The sequence below is a fragment of the Phycodurus eques genome, chromosome 5 (genome assembly GCF_024500275.1).
Source record: "Phycodurus eques isolate BA_2022a chromosome 5, UOR_Pequ_1.1, whole genome shotgun sequence".
Taxonomy (NCBI): Eukaryota; Metazoa; Chordata; class Actinopteri; order Syngnathiformes; family Syngnathidae; genus Phycodurus; species Phycodurus eques.
In genome coordinates this window covers 14,781,012-14,796,362 of record NC_084529.1, presented here as the reverse complement: position 1 = coordinate 14,796,362, position 15,351 = coordinate 14,781,012, and the positions used below count along the sequence as shown (strand labels likewise).

The 15,351-nt window shown below is 40.8% G+C and overlaps 1 protein-coding gene across 3 annotated transcripts in view; it reads right to left on the bottom strand.

Moving 5' to 3' along the window:
- The window catches only part of wwox (WW domain containing oxidoreductase), a 213,384-nt gene that overhangs the window by 183,902 nt on the left and 14,131 nt on the right, over window positions 1-15,351 (bottom strand). For all 3 annotated transcript variants that reach the window (XM_061677654.1, XM_061677656.1, XM_061677655.1), the window contains exon 5: window positions 11,362-11,468. In XM_061677654.1, the coding sequence (XP_061533638.1) occupies window positions 11,362-11,468 (107 nt within the window). The remainder of the gene's footprint in view (window positions 1-11,361; window positions 11,469-15,351) is intronic.

Here is a 15,351-nt window from a genome sequence, read left to right as displayed (position 1 = left end):
TGTGAAAACAAACAGTTCAGCTCAGCTTCTAGCTAGCGAATGTTATGGCTGTTTCATTTTAAATGTCGTTAAATCTGAGACCCAACTATTTGAATACAAGCAGTTAAAAAGTCACTTTTACATAGCATGTCCCCTTTAATTCCCCTCATCTTAGTTTTTGTGATTATTTACTATTTAGCAGGCTACTTCCTAGTTTAAAAGTAATTCTAGGAAAAAAACAGACATGCACTGTTTGCATTTTGGAGAATGGGAGGTAGATACTTGGATTTAAATTGTTTTTTTTTAAAAAAGAGAAAAATTCTCAAACGAAACAAATCTTACAGAACACTATTTTTCATCTGCTCAAGACTCAGGCAAAATGGCAAAAACATGAAAAATGTAATTCCTCCTACACTGCTATCTGGATTTACACAAAACTTAAGTGGGTTCTTCTTTGGCTTATCGTTAGCCGAGCGTCATAATTGACTAAGTCATTAATTTACCATCACAATTGTTCATTTGTTTGTAGATTTTCAGTCATCCAGGTCATGGTCACCCACAAAGTTTGAATCAAGGCAACTGGACTCTTCTTGTTTGTTGAATTTGTTGTGTTTTTCTTGTTTTCCAAAGACCTTTCAAAATGACTTTTGCAATTATGCTATTAGGCTAACGACATGTGGCATCCCTCCACCAAGTTACACATAAAAGTTTTTAAGTAACACTACGAACTAACAAACAGCGATAAAAACACCACCCCTCAACCTCTGCGGCTGTGCGTGATGTGAAACTAAAATGAAGCCTACATCCCCTCTACTCTGCAAGTCAAATGTGAGCAGAGAGATAATCATTGATATGAGGCTGGAGAGAATGAAACTAATAAAAAGGCAGTGTATCAAAGTATCATGGCTAAGCAATAGTCACGTGAGGGCAACTACGCCACAACTCTGCTGTTCTCTAAATGAATCCCCCTTCGCCCTGTGTTTGATTTATGGACCTGTATATAAAAAAAACTTGTTTTTAATCTACCGCTGCCTGAATCTGCCTCTCTAATGAAATGTGGATCTGCGTGTGCGCGCTTGTGTTTGTGTGTTTGATAATGATGTATGGGGGCCGAGGTTGGATTCTTTGAGGATGAATTTTCTCTCTGATAAATATGCATTCACCCGCATGGGGTGATGAAGCTGTAAAGCGGTGTTAACTCTGTGTCAAAGCACATACAAACACACGTGTACATATTTACATACAGGCACAGAAACGCACAAAGACCTTCACAAGAAGTAACCTTCTTGTTACTTGACTTTCTGTGAAGTTCACTCGTGTCAAATAAAGCGAGGCACACACACATACTATCCATCCATCCTTCCATCCATTTTCTGAGCCGCTTATCCTCACTAGGGTCATGGGCTGCTGGAGCCTATACCAGCTATCTTCGGGCGGGAGGCGGGGTACACCCTGAACCGGTTGCCAGCCAATAGCAGGGCAACCATTCACACTCACATTCACACCTACGGGCAATTTAGAGACAATTAACCTACCATGCATGTTTTTGGGATGTAGGAGGAAACCGGAGTACCCGGAGAAAACCCACGCAGGCACGGGGAGAACATGCAAACTCCGGACAGGTGGGGCCGGGGATTGAACTCCGGTACTCAGAACTGTGAAGCAGACGCGCTAACCAGTCCTCCACCGTGCTGGCACACGCATACTAACTTCTTTAAAATGTGAGAGACTTCGTTTGGAAGGGAGGAAAAACGGACATTTAAAACAAAACAAAAAATACTTCATGATCGATATGTGTGAACCCTGCTTAAATTGCAAATCCAAAAGATAAGGTGAAAACAATCCTTTCGGGATGCTGGCCAACCTTAAATTTTTTTCAGATGTCAATATCTTTTTAAATTGGTTCCAGAACTGTTGCTGTCCTGAAACTTTTCTTAACTGTACAAGCAACGGCATTAGGATCTGCCATTGTAAATGATGAACAGCTTTTAACATTTACGATTGTCACCCCGGAATGTTTTCTGAGCAGATTACGAAGGAAAAATCACTCTTAACACACCCCACACCACAGGATAATTTCTCATGCTAATCTTTTAGAGAAATCTGAAATCGGGTTTTAGTTGACTTTGATCGGAAGGGAGGAAAATCGCTCAAATTAGGCATGATTATGGAGATGTGTGTACTCTGCTTAAAACTGCAAACCCCCGAAGATAGTTCTGAGAAAAACAGACAAGAAAAAACATAAACATTTTTGGAACGGATTAATGGCATTTTAATTAATTTGATTTGAGTAGTGAGTGTTTTCAGTTACGAGCACAGTCAAGGAACAAGTTAAACTAGTATCTCAACGCACCACTCTGTTGCTGTTCAAAAAAGATACCTCAAAAACCCCACTATTACAGTATCTCATGCTTTGGAGGAAGGCACATGAAGATAGAGAGCTTGCGTCTGTTGATGCTGGCAAGTCAATTGGAGACATGTCAATTCCAGCTGTTGACCTCCTGCGACACACTGGTGTGCTCATGGGTGCACAATCAGTCCGTCCTCCGTAGCAAACGCTAAGTGACAACAGGCTACGAGCACGCAGTCCTTCCTGCTCACTCCGACGTGAACACGCAGAGACACTTAAACTCATTAGGGCACGCTCTCTCTTCTATGACTACCCTTAGCGGGCGATGAAAGATGACGCGACGAGTGACAGCGTCACGCAGTTAATGCGTCAAACACCAGACGCAAAATCGGATGTAGCTAGAAAGTAAAGCTTCTGAGGGAAGGATGTCCTGAATGGTCGAGAAATGTGGAAAGGGGAGTTCACGACGTAAAATATGTCTTTATTGGGGAAATAGATTGTGAAAATGTAGACATTTTTCAAACGTGATAAATAGCTACATGCGTGTCCTGACTGAGCTGAACATTTTGAAGTTGGAATGGATTGAATCAGTCTCGAAATGTGGAAGGAGGAGGCCAGCGTGTTAAACGTCAGCATTAAGTGGGAAAGCTGACATTGAAAAACGACACATTCGGAAATGTGAAAATGTGGGAATTTGGAGACTGTGGGAAATATAGTTCTGTAGATGTCCTGAATGAGCTGAACAGTTTAAAGTTGGAATGGTTTCAATCGGTCGAGAAATGCGGAAGGAGGGGGGAAATATGTAAAATGTCTGAATTAGTTTTGGGAATACTGATGGAGGAAATGTGGAATAATGCGAAATTTGGGAATTCGGAGAATGTGAAAACAGTACTCAAGATGTCCTGAATGAGCTGAAAAGTTTCAAGTTGGAATGGTTGGAACAGGTAAAGAAATGTGCAAGGAGGAGGACAGGATGTAAACTCTCTAAAATGTGGGACCTTTGGGAATGTGATTAAAAGGTGTGTAGACGTTTTGATCAAGCAGAACATTTTGAAGTTGAAATTGTTTGAATCAGTCAAGATACGTGGAAGGAGGAGGTCAATATGTAGCATAAACGCCACTGGCTCTGCAAATCACGTATTTCAGGAATGCAGTATTTGTTTTTTTGCTGCAAATTAGCCCTTAGTATGGCTCCTCAGAAAGTAAAACGTGCACATGATTGTGCAATGAAGAAACCTTGGAAAGGGTGCGCGGCGTAAACTGAGCTCTAGTTGGTTCCCTCCTCAGTCCCCATTGCTGCAGCGTGACTTTCATCTTAATTACACTTTATAAAATCTTCTTCATTTCTTTACGTTCTCTTTTATTATGATTTTGTTATACATCTTTTATATTAAACCAATGCTATTTTTCCTTATTATTATTATTTTTTTTAATTGTGGCGGGAGCTAGAACCGATTAAAGGCATTTGCATTAATTTAAACGGGGAATGTTGATTCGAGATATGAGTGATTTACAAGCGAGATCACGGAACGAATTAAACTCTGTACCTGCAACACGAGAAAAGCACAAAGAAGACCTCCGTGGACATGCCAAGAATGTTCATAAACTGAAAATAGAGTCAAAATTTCTTCGAAAATGTAGTTTGTTGACAAAATTGTTCGTAGACAGCCTTTCCACTATATGCGAAGCTCTTTAGCCTTCACAAAATTAGAACGATCACATTTCAAACCAGTCTCAAAACGGCGATCATAGTGGCTGAATGCTATAGCCAGAAGCTTTGAGCTTGTTTGTTAGTTTGGCAGGTATCAAGCAACTTGGCCGCAGATACTTCCGACTGGCTCCTCTGGTAAATTAAAACGTGGCGGTTCATCGCTCTGTGCTCAGCACTTCTGAGACTTCAATAAATTAAAATAATAATAATAATAATAAATTCTCCTTTGGCAGCAGGAGGAAAAGAGCGAAAGGGATCCAAGCCACCTCTCACCTCCCTCCTGTCCCAGGGCTACAAGCGCAGCCTTCAGAGAGTGAGGGATGAGAGCCTGTCAGGTTCAAACAACAAAGAGGTGCTGCCTTACACATCCTTCCTCAACCTGTTCCCCCTTGGTGGCAGTGACATCATTTAAATCATTTAAATCCTCCCAAACATGACCCTGTGGCGAGTGACCCGTCACTGGTAAAGGCCCGCGCGCGAACTGCTTATCCGGCACAAAGTAAGACCTGGATAACTACGTGATTTATTCAAAATTATTCTTCGGCGGCGCTCCTTCACGCAGAGCGTTTGCCCATAGTTCACTTGATAGTTCACGGCGGTGCAGGCAATTAGAGGCAGGCCACAGCTCTTCAGAAGACCGAGCACCTGGTTAGAGCAGACCGACATGAGGGGAGCTAAACGGGGCAGGAATGCAAGGCAGGCAACTTTAGATTTATTTAGGTTAGCCCCATCTCCCTGGTCACTTTATTAGCAGCCCGGGAAGAGTGATGCATGTCCCACAGCTATGCAAAATGCATAATCAAGCATTTAAATTTTTTTTTTTTAAAAAGGCATGAGGATGAACCAGTGCCATGTGCGTGCGCTACATCAGGGCTAAGCAAAGTATGGCTCCGGTCTTTAAATACGGCCCGCCCAACATTTACATTATCGAGTGTCCTGCAATATTTGTTGCATTCATTTATTTATGTTTTTCCGAAGATTGGTTCAATACAATGTATTTTTTTTTTAAATTGATTTTTCATTCACTTATCTAAGTAGATAATTAGTTCATTTACTGTAAATACAATGGAAAGAAATAAACTTAAATAATTGTTTAATTAATTATAAGGGAATTATGAATACAATTAAAAATAATGAAATTTTATTTAGGTAGTACTTAATTTTTTTTATTAACTATTATTCATATTTTGCGCATATTTTAAATATTTTTTACCTGCCTGTGATATAAAAATAATACGTAAAAATAACAATAGATGAACATAAAATACAATAACTCAGAGCTAAGACGCATAAGTGCTAACTACTAGGCCATGGTTGAATGGCAGAACAATCCCACGCGTTAACTTTGCATTAAAATACTAAAAAATAATTTTAAAAAATTGGGCATAATACAGCTGACAAACATAACTTCCTCAGTTGTAATAAGAAACCTAAGTTAAGTTACAGGCCTGGAATTCAGACAAAGGTGAAACAAAGGGGGACGGTGAGTATTTTGCCAGTTTTTCAAATCTAAAGCAGAGGGGTGCGGCGACTAAAAGCTCAGCATGCTGGGGGGGCCCTGAAGGGGGCTGCGAGCAACCAGGTCAGCATTTCATGTGTGTCACTTCCCGTCGGCCTCAGCGGGAAGAGCGTGGCGTGGCACGTTGGCCAGCGGGGGCAATGCGGCCTGTCAGGCTGCCACGGGAGGTTATGCGCAAGGCAAATAGACAAATACAGGCAAACACACACACACATCTACTACTACCACTCCCTCCCTAGACACACATAAGTTCAGGTTAAAGGGATAGTGAGGGTGACACCACCTTGGGTTTCAATGCATGCATGTACGTATCTTAACCAGCACAGTCATGCAAGAGAGTAGTTTTTGAGAACAGAGGTTCTCAAACTTTTCATACCAAGTACCACCTGATAAAAATATGTCTTCAATACAAAAATTGTACCTAAATAAATGTTTGAAAACAAATGCAACTCTATTGTACTTAAAACGTTATATACAACTGAACTGTACTTAACAAATGTACTGTTACTGGACTAAAAAAAATAAAAAAAGTTCAGCTATTCAGCGATTCTTTGCGTACCAGTTGAGGAATCCCACGCACCACACTTTGAGAATCACTGTTCTAGAACATTTGTCGCCCCCATTTAACAGGTTTAAAAAAGTCTATAGATGCCACAAAATGGCAGCAAAGTATTACTTTTCTATTACACAGTTCTATGTCCTGACTAAACGAAGCTCCTCCTCTCACTTTAGCATAGTTCCTTGGCTTACAGATGAATTTACGTAGTGCATGCGGCGATGACTCTCCCGTAACCTCCTCGAACAGCCAAGACTCAAGACTTAACTCCACCCAGACACTCAAAGATGTTAGTCGTTGGCTTTCCCCACACACATGAAAAGATTTGGTCGTAAATATTGAACATGTTCATTATTTAAAGTTGTTGGCCTCAACATGTTTCAGACCTTAAAATCGGGACAAATCCAATTGTCTTTAACGTGTTTTACAAAATGACGAGGTTCTGAAGAGGACGTGTCGGTCTATTGCAACGTGTACGTATGCGAAACCCCCGTCCGCCTCTGTGGTCCGCATTAATGTGGCTGCTTGACATTGCAAGCACCAGACGCTCCCCCTCCCGGCTGCCTCGGTGGACAAGGGGGCTTTAGCCTAATTGGTTCCACAGCAGACTCTGACAGCACAGAACTATCCACAGCGGCCACACCACGGACATATTAATAATACCCCCGACCACTACCATCTCACACACACACAGGTTCGCACACAAAAAAAGCACAGCAATCAGTGACTGACTTACTAATTAACGCCTTTACAAAGAATCTCATTAGCATGTGTTGTCGAGTGTCATAGTCGAGGAGTGGGTAAGCATTTTAAACTAAAAATAATAATAATAAATTACAAAATGTGTACGTGTGTTTTGCATGAAACTCGGAGGGGCAGAGGGCCTTGCATGCAGTGATGCACCCCTCAGGGGAGTCTATTACGGCCCTCCAAGGGAGACGAAAGAGTCAAAGATAAGCAGAATTTTACGGGCAATCAGGAAAACTAAATCTCCGACACTCAGGCAACATGTTGGTGGTTAACCGGGAAGTTAACCTAGCCCCGTACTGTGAGCAGAATGGTTGAGGAGCCGTGGGAGGAAAAAGGGGGGCATGTATGTAAAGTGTACAGGGCACAGGCCAAGCGCTACTGAACAATGTCAAGGTTTTTTTTTTCCGACAGAGCGGCCACCTGACGCTAATGGTGTCAGGTGGGTCATTTCAGAGCCGCTTAATGAGAGATTGTCTGCGGACGTAATTAATGGAATTGCCAGTTAGAATTTAATATTTAAATTACACGGAGAACACATAAAATATTCACGTCTCAATGTCAACATATTTTAAATTACAGGAATGAAGACATAAAATGAAATGTGAGGTATTTGGCAACAAATAATGGAATAATGGTGCCTTTTAGATGGACACCGTCACCTTGAATATTTCATAGTTATTGATAGTTGAATACCGTGTGAAATTTTCAGTGGTGTTGAAGTCCACAAGTGAAGCGATTCTGATGTTTTGTCCCATAACTAAATGACCATGAGATTAATAATTTTTAAAATAATAATTCTTCTGATAGAGGCCGCGGATACTGAGAGTTCCAGGCATCTATGATCCATGGGTAAGGTGTTTATTTGTAAAATGTTTATTCATTTTTAATAATAATATTAAATAATATGTATAATTTATATACAATTACAGAATGTAAAATATTGGATTACATATACTATAATACGACACTGTAATAATACTTATTAGTATTATACTAGTATAGTATTACAATATTATTATTACAATTAATAGTAATTGTACTTATTATTCAAAATAATACTAATGATGGTCTTTATTACAATAATATGAATACATATTAGATTGTGTATATATGTATATATACATATATATACACATATATATTACTAATGATGGTCTTTATTACAATAATATGAATACATATTAGATTGTGTATATATGTTAGATTGTGTATATATATTGTGTATATATATACACATATATATATATATATATATGTATGTGTGTGTGTATATATATATATATATATATATATATATATATATATATATATATATGTGTGTGTGTGTGTATATATATATATATATATATATATAATACCTTTTACATTTTGGTTATTTAGTTTATTAAAAATTTTGTAAAAGCGTAGATTAACTGAATGTTATGCAATTAAAAATATGAATGAATTTTATTCATAAAAATAAACAATTGTGGATACTTTACATGCACATTTTATTAAATAATTAGTAAATTAGATTTAAGTTAATTCAAATGAGAATGAATCATTATTACACAATTAAAATGAACTTTTTTACACACCCATTTTAACAAAAAAATAAACAAATTACCTCATCTACGATCGACCTGGCCCTTCTGTCCGCTTTAAAAATCTAATGTTCCAGAATGTTCTGTTAAGTGTACAGTTGTGTGTGTTTTTTTTTTTCCTTCTTCTTTCTTCTTCTGCAGTGGTTCCTGGCAGAGTGCGGTCCATGTGGTTGGGAAGGATAAGCCCTCTGACCTTGCTCTTCCTAACAGCCACTGGCTATTCTGACTTGCCCATTATCTGGCCATAACCCCCCCACCCCCATTATTAATTCCCACTGTCAGAACAAGTCGTTACACTGCACCGCTCAACAGCAGCGCTGCCCCGCACAGTCCGAGACGAGCGTTGAGGAAAGAAAGAAGCAGCTCAGAGTAATGGTTTAAGCATTGTAGTTAGAGGTGAGAGGTCCCGTGCAATCGGGACAGCAGTTCCACTCCTGGCAGCCGGAGTGGAACTCGGGAGAGACACCTGGAAGTAGATATGATGACCTTTTGTACGGCGGACCCCAAAATATACTCTCTTATCACAACGACCTCAGCGCAGGAGCATGGGAAGGCGAGCGAAGTCCATCCATCATCTTAAAGATTAATCCTCCTCTCTATTCTTCTGCTGAATCTATTAATACTGTCAGCATAGGGGCAAAGATTTATTCTGATATTTTGACTTTTATTCATTAGCCTGTAAATGGGGGGGTTGGAATTCCTTGAGAAGGAAGCGAGCCTCCTACGACTTGGAGGACTCGGCATATACTGGTATCGCCAAAATCGTCTCTTACGTAGCGCAATTCAGAATTTGAGCGATACAGTGAAACCTCACTATTATAAATACAGACTTTTAACTCCACTAAGCTCGGACCTTAATTCACTCAATTTCGTGCATCACAATTGTGTGCATCATGATTAATTCAAATGAGCAAGCAACAGCTTGTAACTTGAAAAACTCCTATGTTGAGGAACTTGGAGCTTCAACAGTAAATCTTTGATCTTGCTATATCTGAAGTTTTGTCCAAGCCAATGTTGTTCTCATTCAAGGCGCAAAAAAATCCCCACAGATTTCCCTAAAGATTTACAGTGTAAATACTGTACCTACTGTAGTATTGTTTGCTGGATAAGGGGCGTGGCTAAGTAAGTGACATCAGGAGCTGGAGTCAGCTTGTGTGAGTTGTGGCCTACAGCAGCTCCTTCCAAATGTTCTCATTTTGTATGTGTGTGTTTGACTGTCCTGTTCAATAAACAGCTGAATGTGCATCCATTGGAACTGAGACACTACTATACCTTAATTGCTCCATTTTTTTTTCCACTTCACCTGAGCGCTGACGTTTTTGAAGCTACGGCTCATAACTATTATTATTAATTATTATTATTATTATCGTATTGGTTTTCTATCAGATTATAAGGAAGTATAGATAGGTGTAGGAGTAAATGAGCTTTACTTCTTCCTACTGCTTTTCAAACTTATTATTTTTTTGTTCAAATTTTGTTTTGTTGTAGTTTTTCTGTTACTTTTTCCACATGTTCGAAATAAAGAAGTCAACCAACCAATCCATCAATCAAAACTCAAAAAAGACACTTGGACCCAAGTTCTTTCTCCATTTTTAGATGGTGCACAGTGACTTTCGCCTACACTACTGCCAGCCCCAGGGGCATCCTTCAATTAGAGGTTGCGTTGAGTTTAAACACTGAAGATCTACTCTTCCACTCATTCTTTTTCTTTTTCCAGCCTCGCCTCCTTCCGTTTCGGCTGACTCGCCCTCCTCTGCTGCTACTCTATGTAATCAAGCCAGCGCTAATGACTTATTCTTTCTGCTCCAGCGGCCGCATTTCACTTGTTTATTTTCCCACACTCGTAAATCTGCGGACGAGTCGCAAGCGCGGCGATATTAAAGCAATAATCTCAGGCAATTATCAGATGCTCTCCCTCACGCCGGCGCCCCACCATCCCGGACGGCACGTCAAATGTCGAATAAAATTTTTTACTTAACCAGGTACGTACACACAGCTGGAGCGTGAGATACATTAAAATTGTTAATGTCGTTCATGCAACAGTTACAGAATTGATCATTTCATATCAGCATAATGTTTTCGTGAGAAATATTTGTTTTAAATGCCCTGTCCTGTTAGGTTGTCCTGTTCTCTTTGTCCAATTCTGTCTTATTTGCTAATTGTTCCCAGTCCACATACACAGGTGCAAGAAACTATTGTAGAAAATTTCATTTGTTTCAGTGATATAAAAAATTAGACCAAGATTTAAAAAAAAAAAAAAAAAAAACACCTTTAAACCTATAACCTGAACAACTCAATTGAAAGAAAGAAAAAAACCTTTTTGAGACGGGAAGTAAAACATAAATAACTGAGATAATCTGGGGCGGCACGGTGGACGACTGGTTAGCACATGTGTCTCACAGTTCTGTGGACCGGGGTTCAAATCCCATAACCGCCTGTGTGGAGTTTGCATTGCATTGCATTCTCCCCATGCCTGAGTGGGTTTTCTCCGGGTACTCCGGTTTCCTCCCACATTCCAAAAACATGCGTGGTAGGTTGATTGAGGACTCTAAATTGCCCCTAGGTGTGAATGTGAGTGCGAATGGCTGTTTGTTTCTATGTGCCCTGCAATTGGCTGGCGACCATTTCAGGGTGTACCCCGCCTCTCGCCAGAAGATAGCTGGGAGAGGCTCCAGCACGCCCGCGACCCTAGTGAGGATAACAGCAAATGGATGTATGGATGGAGTTTTCTGAGCAGTGTTGTGTTTGTGTCTACCGTACCTGAAATTATGAAATTATGGCCTAAAAATTTAAACTCGGTTTAATCGGACCATTAAAAAAAATCATAAACACATGGGAGACACGTGGAAATATATATTTTACTCACTTTTTCTTTTCAACTGTTCAAATTGAAGGTTGACCTGAGAGACTTACCCAATCGTCCTGTATCATGCTGACGGCCTTGCTGGCCCGGGACAGGTTTCGGCAAGCCAGGATGACACGGGCACCGTGCAGAGCAAAAGACCTGGCCGTCTCAAAGCCTGGAATGTGAGGACAGAAAAGAGACATTTTCTTTTTTTCTTTATGAGATGCTTCAAAGGGGAAGATATGCGATTCTCAGAGGTTGGATCAAATGTAGGAGGAGGAAGGGCCAGTAAGAATCACTATCAAGTTTTCATGTAATTTATTTCACCGAGTGAGCCAGTGGTCTCGGCGCAGAGAGCTAATCATTTCTCTCAGAAGTGATGACACTGATTGAATTATTGTGGTTCTGGGCTATTTCCTCTCGGCCGAGAAGATAAAGTTGAGGATGTGACCGTCGTCTCTGGCGAAGGTATCGCCCCGCTCGTTATGTCTGCTCGTTAGAGGACGAGAGGGGGGAGTCAGATATTAATTATGTTGGTAATTACGCATTGATGGGGGTAATTATGACAAACATGGCTAATAATAGAGGGAGTCAAATGGACAATCAAACATAAACTGAACCTTTGGTGTGGTGATAGTTGGCGGCATCAAAGGGCCCCTGATAAGGCCAGAGTTCTGAAATGGAACGCGGTCGGCTGATAGCGGGAGAATTTATCAGTCCGAGACTACTGCACTGCGTGGCTCCAGCCAAATCACGCACTTGCGATAAAAGTGACAAAAACTAAAAGATAGAAGGCAGAGAAGTTCCTTTCTAAATTACAAGTCTAAATGGGTCATTTCAAGCCGTAGGTTGAATTAATTTACTAGATCAACTTTCACTGTATTTTCTTATTTCCGCTGACATTTACGGCAAGTCTTGTGGGAGCTGCTACGTTTCTCACTCCCACCTTCAAATTGACTCGAACGCGCCTTGACTGACAAAGTGCCACAATAAGTGATTGTGGCAAAGAGGGTACACCGCGAGGCAGGAATGTATCAGAGGGCGGATTAATATGAACTGTAATTAGATTATAAATCCTAATCTGATTTTCATTAAGAGCAAAACTGGGAGGCCTAATTGTGAGGAGAGTGTTAAAGACCAATATCTATTAAAAACCAAAATTGGAGCCCGGATTGGAAGCCTGCCTTGCTGACAAGTGAAGCATGGAATTGAATTATATGACTCGTTATTAGGTGTAATGGAGGGGACTGCGGTGGAGAGCGCCGATCATTCTGCTCGCAGGGAATGGGGAAAATAAAAACAACATGACAGGGGTAGAAGGAGCAGAGTGACGCAGACACAGATTAAATACATAATTTGAATAGGCAGAGAGGCCGCCAGGATTTAGGAATCAGGAAATGTTTATCTAGTGTATAAAGAAGGAGAATTTGAACATTTTACATCAAAAAACTTGGAAATGTATTGCGTTGTGTACTTTCACTCAAACCGCCCCCCACAGGATCTTTTAGACATCTAACAATCTGCTGACTTTGATCAGCCAATCGGAAAAATACTCAGATTAGGCTTCATTCTATTTATATTATATATCGTATATATATTTTATTGATATACAAGGCTTAAGAAATTGGGATCATAGATATTGAACATGTTTAACATTGACTTTGTCTGATATTTTGCGAGAAGATTGGGGAAGAAGAATTACTCTTAACACACCACTTCACCACTAATCTTCGGAAAACATCCAAGGATCGGGCCTTTACTGACTTTGATCGCAACAGAGGGCAAAAACTCAAATTAGACTTGATTATGTATCGTATACAGATTCATTTTGCACTGAAAACGGTTTATGTTTTGTGCAAAAGCTCAAATTGGACTTCATTATGTATTATATAAAGATTCATTTTACACTGAAAACGGTTTATGTTTTGTTTGTTGAAAAGTAGTGAAATAAAAACACAGAAATTATCATTTTGGCCATAATTGTGCAGCCTTAACTGAAAGTATTTGTGTACCTCACATAAAACAATGGATTACATGGTATCAATAAGATATGACGGACCAGCCTAAATCCCTAAAAACGGCACAAAACAAAAGCATCCTTTCAGCCATTCTAAAATGGACACGAGCACTGCCAGCTAGTAAACAATAACGCCTCACCCCTCACTTGTTGTGTGTACACACCATGAAAGTGAAATTAAGGAGAGTCAGTGTTTTCCATAATGGAGAACAAATTAGAATATGGCAGCAACAACGGGCGGCGTCACCGGCGCCATGTATTTGCGGTGACAAATAACAAGGGCTCGACATTAATTGTGAAATAACAAAAGAGCGAGCGGCACTGTAACAGAGACTCCGCGGCAGAGAGGGTGGCGCTCAAATGAGTTCCCGGTCAAGTGTAAAACAGCTAGAGCCTGTTTCGCCATTGTACTCTGATGATGGAACATGACGAGAGGTCACACGCAGAGTTTTGTTTTCTCATTTTTGGTCGCCAAAAGCTGTTTTACAATGTGCTCTATTATGCCAGCCTGTGTAAGGGCACTACAGGTTTCCTCACCCAGGGAAATGTAACTATGCAACTACAGTATTTAGTTGACGGAGTATCTCAGGGTGCACTAGTAGCCCAGTACGGATGGCCTAGCGCAGGGATTCACAACCATCCATCCATCCATTTTCTGAGCCGCTTCTCCTCACTAGGGTCGCGGGCGTGCTGGAGCCTATCCCAGCTGTCATCGGGCAGGAGGCGGGGTACACCCTGAACTGGTTGCCAGCCAATCGCAGGGCACATACAAACAAACAACCATTCGCACTCACAGTCACACCTATGGGCAATTTAAAGTCTTCAATTAATGCATGTTTTTGGGATGTGGGAGGAAACTGGAGTGCCCGGAGAAAACCCACGCAGGCACGGGGAGAACATGCAAACTGGGGAGAACATGCAAACTCCACACAGGCGGAGCCGGGGATTGAACCCGGGTCCTCAGAACTGTGAGGCTGACGCTCTAACCAGTCGTCCACCGTGCCGCCGGATTCACCACCACTGCACCTAAATTATCCATTTCACTTAACTGGTCTTAAAATAATTTACAACTATTACCATATATTTAGTTATCTATCTATGCCAGCGAAGTATAGTGAAAGGCAAAACAATCAAATGCTCACAATGTTTTTCCTATATCGTCAGGGTCACACATTTAAAAAATTGGCATGGATGCTGATGTCAAGTTCTTCAGGCCACAAACTAGCTGTGAGTGAATCAACAGCACCTCAACTAGAGTAGTGCGCCTCATTTTGCCTCATTTGTTTCAAGACTCAACTTATCAAGTCGATTCCACACAATATTCAACACACAGTCACTTGTTGCTAAGTAGAATTCATAGTGAAAAATGTGCAGATGCCCAACCACAGTCACACACACACACTAAGGAAATTACTCCAAAACCAAGACTAAGGATAAGAACATTTTGTATCAACATTAATTATGCAACTGAATCAGTACTCTGTATTTATTATAAAATATATTAAAACAGCACTGACTGCTGAATCTGTTTGAGGGCTGCCTTTAAAGCTGTGTGCTTGACACTGCACTAATCAGAAAATGAAAAAGCACCACTACTGTTAAAAATGTGTTTTACTATGATGCATAAAAGAATGGTGTAAAATGTCCATTAAGCAACGAATGCTCTTCATGGTACATTAGGATCCTGGCCCTTCAGATATCCCCCCCAATAATGAGTGTGATTTAGTGATTTCACGCTTTGTTTGTCCTCCCTGGCCCGCCGCTCCCTCTCTGGATCCCTCCCTCGTACACAGGTGTATTGGCTCAGTGTAATGAGATCATTACCAGCCTCGTCAGTGAGCGGCTTTATTTGGCAAACGCCGCCACCGCCGCTACCCACCCGCCTGCCTGCCTGCTCCCGCACGCTCTTGATCTGCATCCAAAGAGGCGTTTAACTAAAATAAGCTCTGTAGTACAATTGGACAAACACAAGTCAATAGAGATCATTACAAGAACTGTGGGTAAACATGTCCGGTTCCCACAGTCCTCTCTCTCAGCAGAG